This window comes from Hoplias malabaricus, chromosome 10 (genome assembly GCF_029633855.1).
Source record: "Hoplias malabaricus isolate fHopMal1 chromosome 10, fHopMal1.hap1, whole genome shotgun sequence".
In the NCBI taxonomy this organism is placed as follows: domain Eukaryota; kingdom Metazoa; phylum Chordata; class Actinopteri; order Characiformes; family Erythrinidae; genus Hoplias; species Hoplias malabaricus.
In genome coordinates this window covers 19,133,071-19,158,193 of record NC_089809.1, presented here as the reverse complement: position 1 = coordinate 19,158,193, position 25,123 = coordinate 19,133,071, and the positions used below count along the sequence as shown (strand labels likewise).

The 25,123-nt window shown below is 39.0% G+C and overlaps 1 protein-coding gene across 1 annotated transcript in view; it reads left to right on the top strand.

The window, feature by feature from the left end:
- The window catches only part of LOC136708540 (E3 ubiquitin-protein ligase HECW1), an 83,893-nt gene that overhangs the window by 45,788 nt on the left and 12,982 nt on the right, over window positions 1-25,123 (top strand). The window contains exons 7-17 of the mRNA XM_066683167.1: window positions 2,257-2,399; window positions 3,937-4,037; window positions 4,663-6,096; window positions 8,917-9,012; window positions 14,476-14,626; window positions 17,350-17,459; window positions 18,613-18,734; window positions 20,464-20,649; window positions 21,234-21,368; window positions 21,580-21,685; window positions 24,401-24,497. Coding sequence (XP_066539264.1) covers window positions 2,257-2,399; window positions 3,937-4,037; window positions 4,663-6,096; window positions 8,917-9,012; window positions 14,476-14,626; window positions 17,350-17,459; window positions 18,613-18,734; window positions 20,464-20,649; window positions 21,234-21,368; window positions 21,580-21,685; window positions 24,401-24,497 — 2,681 coding nt within the window. The remainder of the gene's footprint in view (window positions 1-2,256; window positions 2,400-3,936; window positions 4,038-4,662; window positions 6,097-8,916; window positions 9,013-14,475; window positions 14,627-17,349; window positions 17,460-18,612; window positions 18,735-20,463; window positions 20,650-21,233; window positions 21,369-21,579; window positions 21,686-24,400; window positions 24,498-25,123) is intronic.

Sequence of the window (25,123 nt, the reverse complement as noted above, 5' to 3'; positions counted from 1 at the left end):
ACTGTATTATAGACTAAACCCAGCCAAACTAGCATTTCCAAACCCACACTGCCACAAAACAGCTTTGAAATAAAGCTCACAACATAATGTGACATTACATAATATAGCATAACTAGCTGATTCCTTTACTTACTGATGTAAAATATATGGCCAAGAAAGTGTGTGGAGACCTATTTTTTAAACCAAATATACTAATGCTAGTTTGTTTCTCCCTTTGCTGTAGTCTTCTGGTGTGGCTTTGCACTAGATTTCAAACATTTCTGTGAGGATTAGATTGTATTTAGTAGAGCTGGGCGATATGGCCAAAAATGTTATCACGATAAGTTTTCTATATTGATCAATCTCAATATTTATTGCAGTATTAACATTTTATCACACTGACTGGTGCATCCAGAGCCTACCCAGAAGGAAGTGTTCATTTATTGTCTGTTTATTTCAAAGAAGCAGCCTTAACTATGGCATCGAATCCGAATAAAAATTCACGAGCTGAGATAACAGTTTCTTGTGAGAAAACCACATCGGGCAACATACAGTGCTCTGGCAAAGGGGAAAACTTTTCCCAGTAGGAAAATCCACTTTGAGTGTATCTATTAAATACATAAACATAAGCACTTGAATTAAACCTATTATATACTGTAGTCTTGTTTAATTTCTCACGTTCATTTACCGTAATAGCATGAGTATACATGCCTGATAACCTGCAGCTGGCTGTGCTAACTGTGAATAGAAATTAAAGTTTATTGAGCTATATTACCCAAAGCCTATCATTGTTATCAAGCAAAAAACAATTAATCACAAAACATATCAGTATAATATTATCACCCAGCACTAGTATTTAGCCACATACATGTTATTAAGGCAGGCGGCATGGTGGTGCAGCAGGTAGTGTCACAGTCACACTGCTCCAGGGACCTGGAGGTTGTGGGTTCGATTCCCGCTCCGGGTGACTGTCTGTGAGGAGTTTGGTGTGTTCTCCCAGTGTCCGCATGGGTTTCCTCCAGATACTCCACCAACAGTCCCAAAACACACATTGGTAGGTGGACTCAAAAGTGTTCATAGGTGTGTTTGTGTGTGTGTTGCCCTGTGGGGGACTGGCGCCCACTCTGTGATGTATTCCCTCCTTGCACCCAATGATTCCAGGTAGGCTCTGGACCCACCATGACCCTGAACTGGATAAGCGGTTACAGATAATGAATGAATGTTATCAAGGTCGGGTACTGGTTTGGTAAAAGGTATGTTCTGAATCACAAACCACACTTCGCCTCTTTCTGCTTCTCAGGAGCTGAATTTGCTGTTTTAAAAGAGGTGTCTACAAACCTTGGGACATATACAATACTTTAATGAAAGTACCAGTGTTACAATTTGAAAACAATCAGAAAATTACAGGTCAAATTACAGAAATTTTGTTTTTTTCCCCATGTACTCACATCTTTGTAGAAAGTCAGCTAAAGGACAGCTTCTGAAGCAAAGCCTGCAACATGCTCTTGGTCCAAACATTTGTCTACTGAAACTTGGTGTATAATGTTTGTTTACGTAGTAATATTTAATGTCTCCATGCTGCTCCAGGCATTAGTACTGTGTAATCTCTGTCTCAGTGTTGCTTTACTAGAGCCCGTCTCTTTTCTCTTTTCACTTTACATCTATGTGTTTTCTAAGCTGGGGAAACACTTTCATTTCTTATCTCATGCATATAAGACAGATACCGGTGTGAAAAAGACTCTGCCTTTGACATTAGTATTCAGTTGAAGAACTCTTTTACCGTTATACAGTGTTCGTAACAGCCTCTGAACCACTCACCCAGCGGAAGCTGTTTGGCAGTGGAAGCATGTACACTGCAGTTGGGAATTGGAAATCCAAGCTGTTCTGCATCTAGCAATTGACTGTGTTCTTACCCAAGAGGAGGGGAGACGTTTGAGCTCCTGTGCAGCTCTATGACAGAATTGACCACTCTGAATTTAAAATTATTCTCTCGTATCTTTGCCTTATGTGGCTCTCTTTTTTTAAAGAGAGCACTTGGAAGAAATTGAATCGGAAATGTATGGGATTCATGGAATCTATGTTCATGTACAGACTCTTAACCCTGCATTAGCTCAGGTTGATTGAAATTCTAAGTTCCTGATGACAGCATTTGCCCAGTGTCATAAATGTAAATCAGTGACTTTAATCGGATCATAGGAATCATCTGTAGCTTTTGCAATGTGATGTAGTTATATCTTTTGACTGGTCTTGGCCTCTTATTTTGCATTCTGTCCACAGCGGTTTAACTTTGTGTCCCTACCCACTGATGTTTTGGAGATTGAGGTGAAAGACAAGTTTGCCAAGAGCAGGCCCATCATCAAACGCTTTCTGGGCAAGCTGTGCGTGCCTGTGCAGAGGCTCCTGGAGAAGCATGCTATTGGGTATGTCATACACACCATCACACACTGAACTCTCTGACACTTCCAGCACATGGCTGTTGCTTTCCTGTTAAGCATTTTTATAATCATAGCCTTTTATACCCAGTACTCTGAAACAGATTAGCTCTTTTATCGATAAGTAGGATTAACGCATTAGAATTTTTTTTGTTATAATTATATGCTACATATAGGTAGTAATAACTATATAGATAATAGAGTATCATATCTTTGCTGTCCATTGAAAAACATGTTTCTCCAATTAAATGGAATAAAATCTTTTTTTATTTTTGCAAGCCATTGAAAGTCTTTTTATAAAAATACATGTTTTTCATTGGACAGCGACAATATGATAAACTTGTTATTTCATATTCTGAGATATGACCAGAGCAGGCAAGAAAACAACCTGCAGTTTTTTTAAGACAAATTAAATACGACAAATTATGTTCTCTTATTACTGCTGCATGCAGTTGTCCAATATTAAATAATATAATATATTATCTTACAAAATATGTGTTTGTATGAATACAGATTCTATAAATACTGTGACAAATATGAGACAAAGCCAATAATTCCTATGATGTGGTGCAGTGGTAAAACAGAACGTTTCACTGCCACAAGTGCTCAGGTTCAAGCCTCGCCTCATATCACTGAGGTTGTTCCTGGGCATTTCTAGTGTCGGTTCCAGCCTGGGTGAAATGAGAGGGGTTGTGTCATCGGCTTGGTTTGAAGCTAATCGAGCAACAGCAAAAACAACTAATAACTATCAGTAACTATAATTGTTCACCCTTAGGGGTTTATTTTTTTCTCCAATTTATCTTTATTTATTGTTTACATACTTTCTCCACGGTCCACAGGAACACTTTGTAGTTCCACAATTGCAGACTGTACTCCACCTGTTGCTCTGCATAAATTGTTAGCTTTCTACCACTCTGTTCTTCAAAGGTCAGGACTCCCACAGGACCACCACAGAGCAGGCATGATGTGGATGGTGGATCACTGTCAGCTCTACAGTGACACTAATGTGTGTGAGTAGATACGAGTGGATCAGACACATCAGTTCTGCTTGAGTTTTTAAACTCCTCAGTGTCACTGCTGGACTGACCAAAAATATCCAGTCAACAGCGTCCTGTGACCACTGTTGAAGGACTAGAGGATGACCAGCACAGACTTTACATCTACAAGGTGGACCAATGAGGTAGGGGTGTCTAACAGAGCGAACAATGAGTGCAGGCACTACTGTGTCTGATCCACTCGTACCAACACACACTAAAACACCACCACAGCATCAGTGTCACTACAGAGCTGAGAAAGTTGCACCACTCAAATCATACCTGCTCTGTGGGGGTCCTGATCATTGAAGAACAGAGTGAAAGGGAGCAAACAAAGAATGCAGAGCAAGTAATGGGCTCCAGTCTGTAATAGTTGAACTTCTATGTGCTCCTGTGGACAGTGGAGCTGACAGAATGGACCGTGAGGATAGAACCAGGAAGGTGGTCACAATATTATGGCTGATGTGCATGTGTGTTTGTTTCCTGGACAGTGATCGTGTGGTGAGCTATGCTCTGGGCCGCAGGCTGCCAACAGAACATGTCAGTGGACAGCTTCAGTTTCGCTTTGAGATAACCTCCTCTATTCATCCAGGTCTGCTGCAAGTCTATTTTCCCCCTTAAATACCCAAATGTGTGTGTGTGTGTGTGTGTGTGTGTGTGTGTGTGATTTCATTAAGAGACAATTACTAAACTGCCCAATTCTGTTCATGGAAACTTTTTTACTAAATCCCCAACTCCGGTTCAAGGTCTTAAACTGTGTGTAGGAGTGTTACCGCACTGAAACGTAAACAGAGATTAAAACAATTCAGAAATCTGATCTTGGAACAGTTTTCATGGCAATTTTTACCCAGGAGCTTCCAGTTCTGATAATAGTTCTAATGACTGATAAAAATAAAATGTCCTGCACTGTCTCACTGATAGCTGCCACATGAGGAAAATGCTGCAGAAATATGACGTCACTTTTTTGTTGTTGTCTTTGGTTTGAATTACAACTGAATTTGATACACTAGGTGTCTTATTGTCCATGCCACGTTGAAAATATGTGGTGAAATTACATTCACCTCTGCACTCATTTGCATTTGAGTTTTGAAGAGGGAATCCCTACTTATTGTAGTAAAGAGATCAAACAATATTTTGAAAGTTATATCATTTGTAGGTTTCATTCCCCCGCCTTGTCCCACAGCTTCAGTAACAGATGTGACTGTTCTTTCTGGCAGATGATGAGGAATTGTCTGCCAATGCAGAATCAGACTGCATTTTGACCCCTGAACAGCAGGTGGTGGAGGAGCAGAACATTGACCCAGCAGCCGCAGCACCCCCTGATTTGGCTGCAGAGGAGACACTAAACATGGGGCCAGATGGATCCGAATACCCTGAGGACATTTCCCCGGATGTGGTGGCACAGAATTCCATGCCCATTGCTTCCCCTGCCAAGCCCAGTGGCCTTCCTTCTGCTGATGTCCAGTCTGAGGTAGAGGAATCAGAGGAAGCTGGAGCCCCAGAGGACGAAGAGAGTGGAGTGTGTGAGGAGATGTCCAGCACGGTTCAGCAAGTGGCTGTGGATCTGGAGCAGGACCTTGAGGAACCAGCTAAAGAACTAGAAAATGAGCAACAGGAAGGGGCAGCCAGTGCTGAAGTGGAGGTTCTTGAGGCTTGTAGTGATGAATCTGGCAATAATGTAGGTTCAGGACAAGAATCCACTGCTGGAGATGCCTCAGAGGTGGAAGGAGCTGCTTGCCTTGAGCAGACAGAAGCTAGAGAAGAAGGAGATAGTGATAGCATAGAAGAGCCATGCTCTCCTAGAATGAGATGCATGCTGAAGCGTCAGGCCATGAAGCGTCGCCCCTGCTCCCTGCCTGTGTCCGAGCTGGAAACAGTTATAGCATCAGCTTGTTCAGAACCTGAGACGCCGAGATCACACTACATCCGCATCCATCACCTGCTCCATAGTCTACCCTCTGCACAGCAATGCTACCAGAGCCAGGACGATGACGAAGCTCTAGATGTGGAAACCTCTGAGGAGGTCACTCTGAAGCCTACAGGGGACAAAGAGGACGAAGTGGAGGAGAATGGAGAAGGAGTATCTGAGGCTCATTCTCCATCCATAGTGCAGGAATGCCCTGGGCTGTGCTGTCGAAGGACCATACCCCGTAGCCTCTCTATAGAGAGGTTGTCTGAGCTAAACCAGCTGCTGGACGGTGAGAGCCCCTCACCCCCGACTCCACGACACCTAGACAGCGAAGATGGGGAAATGGACAGTGGCAGAGGGTGTCTTAGAGGTCCCAGAGGGAGTGAGTGTGAACTGTGCGACACCTCCTGTTACAGCACCTCCTGTTACAGCACGTCCTGCTACAGCACGTCCTGTTACAGTAACTCATGCAATGAAGGCCGGAACCGCTTCTGCAGCCACACGCGGCTCTCCTCTGTGGACAGCACGCGTCTTTCTGAGAGCACAGTCTTCTCCTCACAGGAAGAAGAGGAGGAGGATGAGAACAGTGCATTTGAGTCTGCGCCGGACTCACAAAGCCCCGAGGTGAGGGGGGCAGGTGAGGGGTCACCCCATTGGAGGGAGGAGCAAGCTGAGGGGGTTCAGCAGAGCAGTGAGCAGGGCGATCAGTCTCCGGTGGCTGGACCCAGTGTCAGAGCTCCAGGTAAGGAAGAGATAGCCAAAGTGTTTTTGTTGTATGGAATACAGTATTGTGAAAGTGACTAATGCCATTAAACTTAGTGAAAACGTTCAACTTAGAGAAACAGATTTTAAAATGACATCAGTATAAATAATTAAATAATAAGGGATTGTGTGTTGGCTTGTCCATTTCCAAACCTTTCCTCAAGGAAACCCCATATTTGTAGTTACCATCGATTACCTGGTGGGACTGTCTCTATCAAGTACAATGGGCTTCAATTATGAAACCTTTGTTTTAATAAACAAACAAAAAACAAACAAAAAAAAACATGAGTAAACTGCACGTAATTTATGAATACATTGACATTCCGGAATGTTTTCACTAGATTCATACAATTAACATACTGTTACCATAATCCACGCCCATGAATTTCAAATAAAAGCCTTATAAAGAAGCACTCAGACTGAGGAATCACAGCAAAAAGCCTTAAGAAATCTCTACAGAAAACAACGATTCTGAGAGGAAATGGACATTTCATAGAACTGCACTGAAATAATTAGCTAATTTTCATTCCATGTATTTTTGCTGCTCACTTATGCTAACTTATCGGGAGGCATTACACAGATTATGCTAAAAGCTGTCTAAAGGCTGGGTTGCAATTAAGTTTTTGGAACTTGAAAAAATGAGATTTAAGATGCTATTTATCTGAGCAATAAGGGCTTATTTGCTAAAAAAAATAAACCTCAGTAAAATAAAAACTCAATAGAATAAAAACAAATAACATTACTACAGTAAGTAGTGATATTCTGTGTGTTGGTTTAACCCTTTCCACATCTCTCCTTGTGGTGGTCCAGTATTATCTGAGATTATCATTCAGTCCTGAGTTTTACCTGTTAATAAATACTTCCTTATGATAAATCAAGTGTGCTGACATAAAAATTAGAATCAGGATTGCTATTACGGGGAAGTAAGTTGGACATATAAGCACTTACCGAACAGACCCCACAGACACATACATTACTAACATGTAATATGTGTGTGCTATAATGCTGATAAATGTGCTATAAAAACTATTATGTACAGGATATTGCAGAATGAAACGATCCAAATGATCCCCAGACAAGCCCAGAGAAGTCTGAATAGTTAAGTTTCATTAAATGAAGTGCGCTAGTGATCTGTTGTAGATTGCATAAATGACATCAGTTGATGTCTCCACTGTTAGCTAATCATAGCTATAACGTTCAGCCAACAATAATTGACCATACACTTAGCATTTATCCTCCTCCAGCACTGATTAAAAGATCAATATCAATGTATAAGCAAAAATAAATAAATTGAGATTTGCTCCTCGTGCTGATTAGAGTAAGACATTGAATATCTGAGAGGTCTGTTTGCACTGGGAAATTACAGTTGTCAGACTGAAGAGCTGGTTACTCTGAAAACACAGGGGAGCTATGTATCCTTTAATTACAGGTTGATGCTAAGCATGTTACTTTTCTATACACTTTTAGAAAACAAAATGTTCATGATGTTTTTTTCTTAACACGTTCCAAAGGTTTGTTTTAATGAAAGGGTGTTCTTAGAAAAAGTAGCTAAGTGAAGAACCATTTTGTTTTAGAGAATGATTATATACTCTTCCTTTCATGTCACCAGGCAGAGACAGGGTTCATGGCTGAATTTGAGCTCTCCTCCATTCTAGAAGCAGACAGGGGTTAAATGCATTGCTCTAGATAACAGTGGTAGGTAGATGTCTTGTTTGTTGATTGTTTGTGACTCACTCACACATGCTGGGTGCTGGCCTGAGGCTGTGAGTGCCTGTCTACTAGTCCTGCTGTGTACTACCTTGCGCCACAGTTTCATACCGGTGACAGGGAAAAAGAGCACAGGCTCCAACAAGTCAATAGATTTATATAAGCTGAAATGTTAGAAGTTGTTACGTGGAAATGATCTGAATTCAAACTAAATACATCTATTGTGTTGCGCAGTAAGTCACACGCACTTTAGAAACACAAGAACTGCAAGCCTTCTTGTGTGATTTTACATTCCTATACCATGTTTCCAGTCTATTACATAATACTCATAATGAAAGTTTGCATAATTTGATAGGGCTTTATTAGACTTCCATCAAAACTACCACAAATCCTGCATGCACTTCACACTTCAGTTAAAACTGCCAGGCAAGGCACTTTGAGCCCTCACAGGGCAGCAAGTTATTTTCTTACAACTGTTACAGTGAAGTAGCCTTCTGAATTTTGAGAAGCTGTAAAGCAAGAGCTCTAGTCTTTAGCACTTTCTACTGCAAGGACGTGAAATTTGCTTTGAGAAGGGTGAGGGAAAAATCCTTCTTGAAGTAGTGTTGAGTGCACTGCATTCTGAGAGGTAGGTTTCTTGTTAGAGTGGCTTGAGATTATATGGTACATTCATTGAAAAGAGGCTGTTTGAAAAGAGACTGAATGTTTTTGGCTCGACTATTTACTTGTCTTCATATTGGCTTTTATACACTCTCTTTATATACACTCTTATTACTTTGATAAATATTTTCTTGAAATAATTGTATTTTTTCTGATACAAACACCATATCACCACAGTGTAAGACCAGTTTGACACAGACTGTACAGTCCTGATATATACACCCCTACAAAGCAATCACTTTCTCAGACATTATATCCCCCCTATGCATTTCAGGCTGCTTCACAGATAATATGTTTATATAATGTAAAAGTATTATATAAACCCTCCCTCTTCGAAATGCATGTATATCTTGTATTATGTACATATATTCCGATATATGTATATATTTATTATGTCAATGCCATCCATTTTTGTTTTCCATCACCTCTTTAGGCTCTAGCCACTTGCCATGCAGTCACCATACAATCAGTCAACTTCCCACTTTGCGAGCAAGCCATTACCCAAGTGTTGATGAATCGTTGCCACCAAGTAAGCTTTCCTCTGCCACTCCTTACTCTTTCTCCTTCACATACTGCATTTGAGAGAGAGTGTGTGTGTGTGTGTGCGTGTGGGTGTGTGTGTGTGTGTATAGGGAAGGGCTTTTGCATGTGTCTGTCTCTTTTGATCCATGCATGTGGCCAAGACTAAGTCTAATAGCTTTAATTGACATTCATTCAGTTCTTTACGTCATCACTGTTTCCCAGTTAATTTGAATTTTTCTCCTTAAATTACTTTAGCCCTAAGAATATTCAGAACCTTTGATGTCCACCTCCATTTACACTTTAAATGTGGCTCATATCTTTATTTTGACTGAAAAAATGAATATTTTATCATCTGAGATCTTGGCATTATGAAATATTTGGAAATAAGGACTATATTAAAATGAGTGCTGATTGTGGTGGTCTCTACTGTATAAGCCCGGTGACATAACTCCTCCAGGACCCTCCAGACTGCAGTGACACAAATGAGCTGCTCTCTCTCCAGGGATGAGCTTTACACTGAGCTGATCTCTCACATCTGGGGAACCTCTACATCGTTTCCATAGTGACAATAGGCAGAGAGTGCATGGTACAGGATCTTATTATACATTTACTCTAATAGAAATGCTGCAGAACAATTAAAAGCAAGGCAATGCATTGAGCAGGAGAATAAAGAAATAGAGATCATACACTATCGTTTGTTTTATTGAATTCTGACTTATATGACTGACCAGTTGACAGGGTAAAGCTCTTAATTGTTTACACTAAATCATTCAAGACATTCCCTTTATTTCTTTTAATATTAACAATCAACACAAATATATTCCAGCAGCATTTACAGTAATTCATATTACTGTATCCTAACTGCAGTGAATTTGCGGCGCTGCTGGTATAAAATGAGAGGGTTCTTTGTTTCTAAAATTCACTTATTTTGCAGAACTGGCCTCAGTGCTTCAGTTTATTGGACGCTGGCGCTCAGTGCAGTAAAACACTGGCGGGAACAGTGCTGAGCTTCGGATTTTCTTATAAAATTGGCACACATTCAGTAGGCTAAAAATAACCTCCAAACAAAGCTCCCTAGCAGGGGCTTCATACACCATCCTCAACGCTACACTTACCTGCCTCACTTACACCCATCTCAGAAAGGAAATCAAATATTCTAGCATGGAACAGCATTCCAAAATCTAGTGTAAAGTCTTCCCAAAGAAGAACAGGCTGCAGCTGCAGCAAAAAAAAAGGTCACTCATTAATAATCTTCATTTATTTTAGTCCAGGTTTAGTCTTAATTATTCTCTGGGAAGTCGATCCATATTGGATTGGGTTCTAATTGTTGTATATAATTAATGTAGTGTGTGTTTTTTCTATCTCACCGGTAGTAGTTTAGTTGAATATGTATCTTAATATATGATGGAAGTGCTCAGAGGCTTAGAGTTGCTTTCTGTGCTAGAGTTTCTGTAGTAGAGTCATAATTCCTCCCCCTCATTTACTTTACCATTTCCAATCCTCAGGCCATATGCTGAATTGTTTGTCCCTGACACAACAGATTGCATTGCTCCTGTGCTTGAGCCTCCCTCTGCTTATTCTGAAATATGACAATGCACCACTCTGTTCTGCTTTAAAAGCAAATTTATGGCTCAGAAACTCATGAGCTAAACAACACTAGTTTCCCCTCTGAATTACATTTAGAGAGAGAGAGAGAGAGAGAACATAGGAAAACAGCAAATTTTCCTTTGGTGTAAGATACAATAAAAATCGACACAATGTACAGTAAATAAACAAAAAGCTAAAATACAACTCTGCAATAAATAAATGCATAAATAAAGAAATTAACAGCATTCAGAAAACCTATTTATTGGAAACCCCTAATAATATAGTGTAGGTCCTCCCTCGTGCCACCAAAACAGCACTGGACAGCATGGACCTCACAAAACATCTGAAGGTGTCCTGTATTATCTGGCTCCAAGACGTGAGCAGCCAGATAAGATGTGAGTCTTTAAGTCCTGTAAATTGGGTGGTGACATCTTCATGGATTAGACTATTTTCTGCACATCCCAGAGATGGTAGATTGGACTGACACCTGGGGAACTTTGAAGAACTACTTAACACTTTATACACATTGTCATTAGCCTTAACTCATTCCTGAACAATTTTTGCAGTGCATGCCTTATTGGGCTGAAAATGGCCACTGAAATTAGGGTTATAATACTGTTATAAATTGGTTTACTGGGTCTGCAACAATGTCACATCCATATGAATGCCAGCACTGACGATTTCCCAGCAGAACATTGCTCAGAGCATCACACTGCCACTGACAACTAGATTTCTTCCCACAAAACATCACAGTACACACACACACACACACACACACACACACACACACACACACACACACACACACACACACAACCATCCACAACCATCCACATGACATATACGAGAACTAGAGCCATCAGACCAGGCCACCCAGAGCCAGCCTTGACCAATCTGATGCTCCTTGCTTCCTTCTTTCATCAATCATTGTGTTTATACACTCACACATACTCCGTGTAGTCTTTACATTTTTAAGAATAAATGATGAATATAGTAATAATATATAAATATAAATAAGGTGTTTCACAATATAATATATACATAATATATTAAACAAGCCAGTGCAGACTTAAAAAAAAAACATTTGTAAATAAAAACATTAAAAAACAAACACACTACAACCAATAGTGCATCATCCTTAGAAAACTACTGTGAGATCTCATGATTTCTATTGATGTAATCATGGAAAGCCCACTGAGACATTCTTGAATTTCAGTTGATCTCATGAACGGCGCATGCATCACACAAAAAAATTAGAGCTGTCACACTGCCCTCTGGCTCTGTAGCTCTTCTGTAGTTTCCCAGAATCCCTCTTGGGGACCATGCGTCTGTGATGGACATCCCCTCAGATCAGAAACCACTTCATCAATCCAACTCTCTTAATGTTATATTCTGTCACCTGCTGGTGTGCATATTTAAGTTGTGCGTGTATTGGCATAATATATTGAAGTACTGGCACATATTCACAATTATTCCATGTGCCTGCTAAGTGTTTCCTTTGTTATTGGTTTGACCAATTTGATCTGTTTCTGTGTTCCAGCTTTGGTTTGATTTTGCGCTTCTTCCGCATCTGCCTTGTATGACTTGAACTTCGTAAACTTGCTGTGTTTTGGTTCTCTCCAGTTTAATAAGACCTCAGCATTTTCAAACCAAACAAGAACTTATTAGACTTTGAATTTTACATATTTTGAGCTTTCCTATAATATTTACAATTTATATATAGACACAAATTATATAAAAAATATGGTGTTTGTAAACAGTAATATAAGTAAGAATTCTTACTGCCTGGGCACTCTTACAGATATACAGCACTCCTCGCATTCAATAATACCGCCTATGCCAAGATTTCTGTGACTCAAGAGGGTGCTATTTCATAGCTTTGGCATAGGGATCACAAATCCTGATGGCAGGTGTCAGAGAACTCGACAGCCAAAGAAATTGGTATAACACTGCTTTTGATCCATCTTGGTCCATTTCTGATGCTCACATGCCCGTGTTACACATTTGGTAAGAAATCAGTTGGGTTCAGCATGGTCACTCTGACCTTTCTGTGGCCATTCAGGTTATATGCAGCAAGTTGCAATACACTGTGTAGCTTTTCATATCATTAATGTGGTAGCTTTTCATATAACTATTATGAGCCTTGTGCACCCGATAATCTGTTACTGTTTCACTGGTTGTTCTTTTCTGGGCCACTTTTGATAAGTAATGCATACAGGGAACACTCAACAACACCTGCCATTTTCAAGATGCTTGTTTGATTATGCTGTTGCTACAGGAATCTAGTCCCACAGTTCCAAAGCCAATTGCTCAATAAGGATGGGTGGCATCCACATTTTTAATACCGTCATACGGTCTCAAAATATTATCACGGTATATGTGGGAGTGGGAGGTGCACTGTCGGGTTGTGTGAGCTTAATATCTGTGAGTGTGGGTCGAATGAAGGTGCTGGAGGAACAGAGAAGTTTGAAAATAAGTGAAACAAGATGGTTCTATACAGTTTAGAAGCACAGCTGGCTGGCTAAAAGGCACTTGTCATTTAGCACACAACAGCAGAGGTTTTTCCTGTGAATTCAGGCTCAAAACACACATATTTAGAAGACAAAGCTTCATACCTGTGAACATAAAGTTAAGTAAAGGGTGCTCTGAGTATTCTGTCTGTTTCCAGCTTCATTATGCTAATTTTTAACCCTATCTCAGCGCTAAACTCACAACTGCAGTTGGCTACGGAGCTTGTGTTTTTTCCCCACCGATTTCCATCATCAGTCAGTGTGCTCCCACAGTGCCTCTTACCAGTGACTGTCTTAAATCCTACTGCTCACACATATCAGACACCAGGCATTTATCATTGTGACCTTAGGCTTTTATGTGCTGCTCCAGTGTCCCTTTTTTATATGTCTAGATACATTTGAACATAGTGTGAACTGAAAATAAATTTAAAGCTTAAAAACAGAACTAAAAGACTTCACTTTTTAAAATGTAACCATACGTGCTTTCAGCAAATTGAGAGTGAGAACATATTACATTTGTAGTCAATCAGTAGCCTCTGTCTGGAGGCCTTGAAGACTGTACTGTCTCCGAAACTGACCTAAAGATGGATGATAGGGTTGGTTTCTGAAGCCTAAGCAAATTCAATCGATCACTAAAGCCAATGTTATATATTGGGGAGGCAGGTGGGTGGGGAGTTGTCAAAGTGGTCTGTGGACTTTTCCCCATATGGTACAGCTCAGTGATTTATGAGCACATGGCAGGTAGTTTTTCTTCCTGAATTTATTCCTGTTGTCTGACATGTATAGAACACTGAGTCTGGATCAGATTTGGGGCTTGAAGTTTGCATGTTGAGATCATAATGTGGTTTGGGATTTCTGATCGAAGTACAGCTCCGGTCCCAGTCTCTAGAGCCACACTGTTCAAATACACTCATAAACATTTGACAGTCTGACAAAGTGTTTGGCTGCTTCTCCAGATAAATCAACCTGCCCACACTTCCCTCTACCCTGCCGTGTCACAGGAAACTCTGCTCATCTCTTTATTTATGATCCTGCTGCTGCAGAATGTACGGAATGTTCAGAAATGTGTTTATTTTTTACAAACATTTTTGATTACACAGTGTTTACTTGGGAAAGAACTAAGAGCAAAACTGTATTTGTGTGATTATCTTTAGGTCATGATTAGGATAATGGGTAGTTCAGAATTGAGTTAGAGCTTATCCTTAGTGTAAGGTTTGGTAAGGTGTGTGTGTGTGTGTATGATTAAACAATGAAAGTAATGAAATGAATGTAAAGTTGATATGTGTTGCGCATCTTTATGGAATATGGTTATTTTTAGACTTTTATTCACATTGTTGTCTTATTACTCTATCTCTCTCTCTCTCTCTCTCTAGACTGGGAGGCGAGGATAGACAGCCATGGTCGAGTGTTTTATGTTGATCATGTGAACCGAACCACCACATGGCAGAGGCCCAGCCACGCAGCCAAATGCCCCAGCATGCACAGATCCAACTCCATCCAGCAGATGGAGCAGCTCAATCGAAGGTACTGGACTATGTACTGTGTATATTTGCTTCTTATAGATTGACATGAGAGTAGGGCTGCCACCCATCATGAATTTTTATTATCATCATTAAAGATGTCTGTCAAGGAAAAAAAAATATTCTTAGGTAAAAAGTATCCTTGAATGCCTTTCATGCAGAAATATACAGAAGTTTGGCTTCTAATACGTAAACACTTAAAACACTTGAGCTTAAAATTTAGCTTGTTTAAATAAATAAATAAATAAATAAAATAATTTGTTTGCTGAACTTCAGATATGTAATGCTTCTTACAGGTTTCTCCTATTCCCTATTTTTTTTTAGTTTTCCAATATTTTTCATTCATTCGATAGATGGTAATTATAGACTAAAATGTATAAACAATGAGTTTATCTATTGTATTAAATCTTTACACATAAGGATAATTGCCAGGGTGGACTTTACAAGGCATTTAGCCTTTGTTTGGTAAATGTCCAGGTAAAAAAGGCATGAACTTGAGGGCTGTGGACTGCAATGTGAGCACTTTACCCTGTCCACTGAATTAAGACACAAGTAAATGTGCTGATCTAATGTCCACTATTGTAACTGTGTTGAGATGCCACACTTGTATAGTAGATACGTATATTTACACATGCTCTAGATGTAAGGTTATACATATCTCAGTGCCTAACTCATGTATGTGCATAATGTATTTAGCAAAGATTTACATAATCATTTAGAAATTAAATCACAACGCTAAAATGTGCTAGATTGAATTGTTACTAAACTGTTTGCGTTATCATTTAGCAGCAGGTGTCTACTGCGAGGCTTCAGTTTTTCATGTTACAGTGCCATCTAGAGGACGTAGGCGCAGCTGCACTATTTTTTTTTTTATATCCATCGCATGGTTTCTTCATGATGGCAGATGGTTGTAATCTGTTTATCTAAAAGCCTAGCTCTCTATATTGTCTATCTAATTGCACATTATATAAGCCATCCCTGCAGTGCTCAGACCAAATTGCTCACTTCTGAAAGCCTTGTGGAGTAAGTGACTGGAGGAGAAGATATTAGAGAACATGATGAAAGGCTTTTAACCCTATTTGCCTCCCAGTGCCGGTCCCTAGGAGAATGTGATGCAAGGTCCAGCTCTGAAATGGAATAGCATTTATAGAATGGTGTGCATCCCAGGTGCTGAACTGGTGCTAAATGTTTTTGTGACCTGATATGTTGATATATGTGGGAGATAACACAGAGTTGTTATTCTTGGCTGAGGTTTATAGATGCTACATGCCGCTTCAGGCTTGTCAGCAGGAGGCATGAGTCAAGAGTGAGGAAAAGCGTCCGCCTCAAATTACTGTTTTTGTTGTAGAATATATCACCAGTTGTGACTTAAAAGCCACTGAGGGATTAGATGCTGCAGTGCACTGAAGTATATAGTATAATAGAAGCATGCAGCAGAAGGTGGTTTTTAATGCTGAGAGACTGTCTGAATAAATATTATTTAGTCTGAAATCTGTATTTATTTCCCTGCAGCAACAATGACTTGTTTTTAATCCATTTTATTTGTGATGTCACAAAAATGAACACATTTGTACATGTCCTCCTATTCACTATTCACCCTAAAGCTGTTTAACATGCTTTTTCACACATAGAGAGCACACAAATAGGCAAGTTATGAGTGGGTTTTAACACCTAAGACACAAAAAACCCTGATTAATTCTGAGGATCAAAGTGAGATCAGAGATGGGTATGAAACATTTTGGTTGATAAACACATACAAAAAAAATCAATTTCAGAATCATGTGTATTATTTTTAATGCATAAAAGCACATATTGAATAATATGTTTTAAATTTAAAGGGTTTGTGTCAGAGTTGAATTTTACTTTTTACACAAGGAACAGTGAATTTGGTTGCACTTGTGCGTGTGTTCGTTCATGCCTTTGTTTGAGTCACAGATGTATGCTTTGTGAGCAGACAGAGGTGTGTGTTAAGTTTCCCCATGGTTCACTGGACGCCTGAACACTAAAACAGTTTCTGCCCCGGTGCCCTCTGTGTCATTGGTTCCAGGCACAACATTCCTGTTTGTTTTGTTCCTCGTGCACTGGTTGCCACTGCTATTGTTGGAGCCTTTGTACCACACTGGCTAACCAGACTGTAATTACAGAAGACATTACACAGGAACTCATCTATATTCTGGAAATGGAAAAAATAGTCTTTGAAAATGTTGCAGGGGGATTGAAAAACATACAAACGCACATCTACAGCAGTGTATAGAGCATAAAACAAATCACTTAATATTCTGTTCAAATCCTGTGGTCCGAATGCTGTATTCCTTCAATATACGTATCTAGGAGTCAGATAAATAGTGTCAATTAATAAAAGACATTAAAACAAGTGCATTTAAGTTTCAGCTTCTGTTTGGTAGCGTCATGTGACTGGGCAGTCTTTGCTAATGGATGCTATTGGCACTGACTAAACTGGGGGGTAATTTCTACAAAAATATAATTGTACTCATTGTTTTTGTAGCCATTTTAAATATAGTTTGAACAGAGTACCTCATCCAGTATTGTGAATTATACAGTGCACTATATTATATGTTGTGTGTGTACTGTATATAATTTATCACACTGTCTGAGACTCTCTCTCTCTCTTTATGTATTGTATGTATGTATTTATTTATTTATTTATTCATTTAATTACTTAATTTTACTTTGTTTTTTTTTTTTGTTTTGTTTTTTGTTGGTCAGGTATCAGAATGTCCAGAGGACCATGGCCACTGAGGATGACTCCAGTGGCCGAAGGCTAGAGGGTAGCACCAGCACAGAGACAGAGTCTGACCTCCCCCCTCAGCCAGCTGGTATGGAACACTCCTAACCACACCCTTCACACTGTGACCAAAGAGATTAAGCTGTTTGGTTTCAGGCCAGCAGTGATTGTCCTTAACAGATTGTGCTGTTTGCCAAAAGAGATTATTCCTTATTATATTTCAGTTTTTAACATTTTTATGAATATGATTTTTAAAAGCTGTTGTTTTTGAAAGAAGGCCATAAATAAGATAGTCATCACTGAAATAAGTGTTGCACCATTTCCCTTTGTTGCATGTAAATGTAGATATGGCAGTGGATCCTTTTTAAATTAATTTCAGAGCTTTAATATATTTTCATGCAATTTTGTTTTATGCAAAATATATAAATCCCCCTGACATAATTATTTTGAGACATTCCACTTTAGGTTGTTTCTAGGCCTATTTTTTCATAATCGTTGTGACAAGACTGTTGTAATGAAATCTTCTGTCTCCAAAATGGTATCTTTTAAAAGCCAGATTAAAAAAAACTAAATCACATTCTTAATTTGTAATGGAAGTTAAAGGGGACATGTTGCTATATTTGGGTATTTGCAGTGCCACCAAACCAGAAATTTTGATACAAGTCAACCGAGTCAGGCTGCAGAAAGCATGGGATTCAACTAGCTTTTCTGGAGAATGGGAATTGTACCAACTCTCCACTCACAACACTGAACCTAGCTTTATGTGAGAGCACAAAGATGGAGTAAAAAAGACACAAAGTGCAAAGAAAGAGGGGAAAATGGTGAAAAATGCTCACTTCCTCCTTGCTGCTGCAGGCTCAGGCTGAAGTGTGAAGTGGAATGTTGTAATTCAAAGGAATGGGAGCTGAAACCTGGCCAATCTAAATAGTCATTTAGGCTAGAGCTAGAACTTTGTGGTACTTTGTCCAAAATATGTAACAGACATGTAACATCTCAGTCATGTAAGACCTCAGGGAACTGTATGTGACCATTAATGTAAATAGATTTTTGTGTTTCAAATAGATTTATGTTTCAAATTATGGAAAATAAATTGGAGATTCAAGACACAACAGCAAAAATATTGCACAAAGTACATAGTTATATACAAAAATAGATAAAGTGCTTTTTGTTTTATGTGTACATGGACCTATGCATGCAATTCATTTTTATTCTTGTGTTTTCCTGGAATCGTGATATTTTCTCAGATATAAGAAGAGAAGGCTCTTCTTCTCCAGTGACCAGTCAGAAGGTCACTCAGCTGCTGCAGTGTCCAGCGGTCAAGTTTGTCACACACCCTGAATTCTTCACTGTCCTCCATGCCAACTATGTAAGTAACCTGACATTAATTAATATATGGGCTTATAATTAACTTTTCTTCTGTGTTAAACTTAAAAACATAGCATACTATGGCATGGCTGTGGGATATACTTTCTACAGTCAACGTTTTAAAGTGAAGGAGAGTACTGATTGATGATCTATTTATAGAGATCCTTCTCTATTGATTGGAAGAGCTCTCTTGGTTTCCTGAAGTAACAGTTTTAGAGGGAGAGTGGACATTGACTGTTGAAAGAAAGATGGATGGAGATTTAGTACTGAAACATATAGCAGAATGTGTGGGCGAGTATATTTTTCCCCCTGCATAGTCAGGATAAAAGTGTCATCAATTTGTAGAAAAACAAAAAATCATAACTTGCAATGCCAAGATATACAAATGGGTTTGACTTTTAAATTGAGTACAAAACTACAAATAATACAATTAATTCACTCAGTTTACGAATAATATTTATCTTATATATTTTAAATCTTACAATATATAGTGTTTAAAGTGGCGAGTGTTTAAAGCAATCACACAGCTCCAGGGACCTGCTCCGGGTGACTGTCTGTGAGGAGTTTGGTGTGTTCTCCCTGTGTCCACGTGGGTTTCCTCCGGGTGCTCTGGTTCCTTCCCACTATCCAAAAAACACAGATTGGTGATTCAGAAGTGTTTGTAGGTGTGAGTGTGTGAGTAAATGTGTCTGTGTGTCGCCCCGTGAAGGACTGGCGCCCCCTCCAGGGTGTGCTCATGCCTTGCACCCAATGATTCCGGGTGGGCTCCGGACCCACCGCGACCCTGACCTGTATAAGCGCTTACAGATAATGAAAGAATTAATGAATATATACATATTCAGCAATAACCTGTTTATATATAACAATAAATATGTAGAAATTAATCCAATATCTTCAGAAATGAAGGGTCTAAATAGTATATTTGAGGGTTTGATGAGGTTTAAGTGCGTTAGGGAATTCAGTTACAGATGCTGCTCTCTTCAGTGCTTTCCAAAGGTGCTTCATCACTCCAGTGATCACAGTTCCACTGCTACACGGGCTAATAACGAGGGTCTTTTTAACTCACTAACCCCAGTTCAGCATTGGGCATGGTGACATAAGGCTAATACCTGTTATTCTGGAGCATCTCATTCAGTTATCTGTGTTCATAGTGGGTGCTCAGTATAAGGGGTGTCTAATAATGTTTGTAGATACAATGAATGATACATGTATAGGGCATTTATATCCTATTCCAGGAATATTTTGCTGATATGCAATACATGACATCAACTAATCGTCACATGTTTGTATTATCATTGGTGATCACTGTGCTGTGTTGCTTGTGTCTTTGTTAAAACAAAGCTGTTGTGTGTTTGTATTTATGTATGCGGCTTTTTGTACTGATAAATAAAGCATGAATTGATTCTGAGGACTGTGTAAAAGCAGAGGACTCAGCATGTGCCTTCTGAACATAGTGTGATAACATTTGGTCAGCAGATGCCAAACAAGAGGTTCCTTTGTTACTATCAATGTGACTATTTGTTGACTTTATGTTGCTTTATGGCTTAAGGCTCTCCACACACCGATCAGACCACACTGCCACTTGGATCAATCAGATGCTATTACACCTCCCCCCCCCCCCCTTACATAAAACACAACCTCACATTATGTGGTCACTACTTGTTACATTACACACAGAAATGAGAATGAGATTATATCTCCACCTTGTTGTTGGTGTGTGTGCATTGCAGGGGGCATACAGAATGTTTACCAACAGCACCTGCCTGAAGCACATGATTCTGAAAATCCGTCGAGATGCACGCAATTTTGAGAGATACCAGCATAACCGTGACCTTGTAACTTTCCTCAATAAGTTTGCTGACACGCAGCTTGAGCTACCCAGGGGCTGGGAGATCAAAACAGATCCACAAGGAAAGGTAGGTTCTTCAATCCCGTTGCAAATACACCACACTCCCTAGCCATCTCCTGCTTAAATCAGACACCAGTTATTTTCATTATTTTTACTTTTATTACTTTTTTTAAAAGCTATGTGAATGTGATAGTTTTGCCTAAGCTGCAAGATCTAACCCTTCACACTTCTGTGTGTGTCTGTGTGGGGGCAGTTGGAAAGCTTTCTTCTCAGTGAGCTGGAAAAGAAAGGAGTTAAAAATAGGGCAGTAAATTAAAGGTTGCCGTTATCGGCTACACTGATAGCTAGATGACAAATGACTTCTTAATGTGTCAAAGAATGAAATACACGTGTTTTAAAAATATTTGTCAAATGTTACATTTTGACAATTTATTATAAGTCTGATTAATTTTTGTTTGATGGTTTTTAACCAAATGTAGCAGGGAATGAAATAGTTTCATTTATCTTAAAACATCTCTTTTGGCTTTCAGTAAATTAGGAACCTCTACAGCACTTCAAAAACCTTGTACTGTATCAGGAGTTCATGAAGTTATGATGTAGACATGCAGTCTGGAGGAATATCTGCTTATTGTGGTCTCTTCTGATTTGTAGTCATTTTTTGTGGACCACAACAGTCGAGCTACCACGTTCATCGATCCCAGAATTCCTTTCCAAAACGGACGGCTGCCCAGCCATCTCACACACAGACAGCATCTCCAGAGACTGCGCAGCTATAGTGCTGGAGAGGTGAGCTCACAAACACATGCTCTGAAATTCACAGACAGACAGACTCAATAAGTAGCACAAACTGAAATGAACAAACAGCCGTTTCAAACTGAGACAGTCTGTCAGAAAAGTGCCAGGAAAAGGATCCGGAGAAATGTTTCTGAGAGCTGGAATGAGAAAGCTGTTTTGTCCAAATGTGTTTGTGTCAGCCGATGTGTATGTTTTTGCACAGGCATCTGATGTTTCCCGCAATAGAGGAGCATCTCTCATGGCCAGACCAGGGAACAGCCTGGTAGCTGCCATCAGGAACCAATACCAGCAGGACTCAGTGCCCTTAGGTCAGTCTGCATATATAAAACACACACACACACACACACATATATATATAAGCATCATATGCACAGAACATTTTCGAATATGTATTTTGAATTGTATTTTTTGTTTGCTGCATGTACTCAAAGGACATCGTGACACCCAGACCACTACCATACCATACTATTATTTTTACCTTCACAAGGATAAATCCATGGGATATAAACAAACAAGCACATTAAAGAAAAAAATGCTCCATTATTTTATATTCCACCAATTCTAACAATATTTTGGAGTACATTTTATAACAGACTAAGCCTCAGGTTATGGTATGTACTATTTGTAGTGGAGATTCAACACTTAACTCAATACCACTGTTAGAAAACTAGCCCTGTAAACTCTTTGTCAGTTTTATGTGTTTAAGTGTTTATTGATTCCTGCTTTAATCCCTTCCTCCAGATATTGCTGGCAGTGAAAGGAATTTAAGGGCCTCTTCTCTTTCTGAATGTGTGAAAAATATTGGCAAGAAATTATATTTCAAAAATATTGAATTTTTTATCAGCTCTCTGGAATAGCTCAGACCACCATTGTGAATGTGCATCAATATTCTGTCTGTCAGTTGTCCAGTTACCAAAGCAACAACACACATTTAATTTCACCTTCACTCTCCCTGGCACTACCCTGTCAGAGCCTGCCTTATCTCCTCTCTTTAGAGCAGCAGGCTGTTATCTGTTGCTTCCCCAAGTAATAGGGGTTGCCAAAATGGAGGAAATGGCTACGGGTCTGTTTTGCTAATGTCCTGCTCCTGGAATCCCTTTAGGGAGAAGAGTGAAATCCTAACTGTTAATGTGCTTTGAGTCTTGAGTAGAACTTTTTTGAAGACATTGTTCCCCGCAAAGAGATAGATATCTTACAAAGAATGTCATAGTTTTTCTATATGTTTGAGTGCTAAGAAATGTGTGACATACAGTATATTCATTCATTCATTCATTATCTGTAACCGCTTATCCAGTTCAGGGTCGCGGTGGGTCCAGAGCCTACCTGGAATCATTGGCAGGAACACACCCTGCCTCACACATTCACTCCTACAGACGCTTTAGTCACCAATCCACCGACCAACGTGTGTTTTTTTACCGTGGGAGGAAACCGGAGCACCCGGAGGAAACCTACGTGGACACGGGGAGAACACACCAATCTCCTCACAGAGGGTCACCCAGAGCGTAACTTGAACCCACAACCTCCAGGTCCCTGGAGCTGTGTGATTGCTGCGCCACTTTATACACTATATATTGTAGTATTTAAAATATATAAGATAAATATCATTCTTAAACTGAGTGAATTATTTTTATTATTTGTAGTTTTGTACACACTTTAAAACTCAAACCCATTTGTATATCTTGGCATTGCAAATTAAGATTTTTTTGTTTTCCTACAAATTGATGACACTTATATCCTGACTAGGTTCACACACACACACACACACACACCCCTACAAACACTTTTGAGTCACCAGTCCCACCTACCAACGTGTGCTTTTGGCCTGTGGGAGGAAACCAGAGCACCTGGGGGAAACACACCAAACTCCTCACAATCACCCAGAGGAAAAAACAAATACATATATATATATATATATATATATATACAGTGTTGATGGAAGGCTGAACAGGATTTCTAAGCTTTCTTGTAATGAGTTTTGATTCAGATTTAAATATGCCACACATTATTTCAGACTTCAGAAGGTTAATATATTTGATTCAGAGGATTGATATAAATATGTTGCACATTTAATTAGGCAGATTTTTTTTGTTTGTTAGAATATTTACATTGGACTGTGAAGAGCAACAAGCTAAACATCCCAGTACAACATTCAGAAAGAACTGAAGGGTGAATATTATAATAAGAAAGATTTATTGCTAAATTTAAAGGAAACCGCTGTTGCCTAAAGCTGGTTGTGTCTTGTTCTGATTATGTAACCAGCCATGTGACCAAACCAGATTTTTGGGGAAAAAAGCAAACTGATCAGCAAATAAATACTCTTTGTGACACTGTTATAACTTTATTCATAGAGCAATTTTTAAACATGTGACAACCGAAAATGCTTTATGGATGGAAAGGTTATTTAGATAATTAAAAGTAAATAAATAATTCAATAAAAATAAACGTAATAAATACATAAATAAATAAGTGTTTAAATATGAAAGCATATATCAAACTATAGATTGCTCATGGGTTAGAGTTAATAGCAGTATTATTTTATACAGTATATTATTTTACATGCTAGAGCATGAATAGAGTAACATTCTGAGGTTAAAAGAAGCTCTACAATTTAGAGCTTTATACAAATGAAAAGACCTGCCCTAAAAGATTTTGCAAATGTAGCCAATCCATTCAAAATGGGAGTGACCTGAAGTTCCTCTGTGCTGCTGTATTTTGCACATGCTGAAACAGATGTACAATTTTCTTAGGGTTCTTGTTTTTTTTATATTTTCAGACAGTGTTCCACCTTTTTTTACATTCCTGGTAAAATAAGTACACATCATCTTAAGAGAACACACATGTACACACTTAACCTTTACACTTGGGAAGAGGCTCTTATCCAAAGCAAACTACGCTTTATTTGTGTTACTGATGAAGAAGAATATATAATGTTAGGAGTCTTGCCCAAGAATCTGTCATTTGACAGGCATGTTCAATCTTCTGCAGACCGCTGTATGATAATTCTTCCTTTCTTCACTCTACAGCGTATAATGAAAAGATTGTGGCTTTCCTCCGTCAGCCAAACATTCTGGAGATGCTGCAGGAGAGGCAGCCTAGTTTGGGCCGCAACCACACACTCAGGTGAGGATAATTATGGCAGTGTGTTCAGTCATTACTTACGATAATCTATGGTACTTTTTTGCATACCTTACACACACACACACACACATATATATATATATATATATATATATATATATATATATATATATATATATATATATATATATATATATATATATATATATTCCTTTGAGAAAGCAGATTATTATTGATGCGTCCTAAATAATGATCATCAAGTACAGTTACCCTTGCTGTGGAGACAATGGAACCATTTGGTTTGACTGTTCCTCATTTACCTCTATTCAGCAGAATTCAGATATTCAGTTATTGAATATGAGAAGTGATGGATGACAGAGGAGGAGAATTTAAGTAGAGTGGATATCATTCATCTTCAACTGCAGCCAGTCAAACAGCCACTATTTTTATTATTAATATTATTTACCCAGTCATATGTCACAGTTTGTTGTCTATAAGTATGACTGCAGCAAGTGGTTGAAAATCTCATTTGTTTTTGGGGAGCACCTTGAAGTTAAAAAGGAAAATGATTCTAATAACGCTACATATATATGTTTAAATTTTGACAAACTGTTTTTTTTTGTAATTTTAGAACATATAAGTATTTATTATTTTAGCTAAATAGTCTA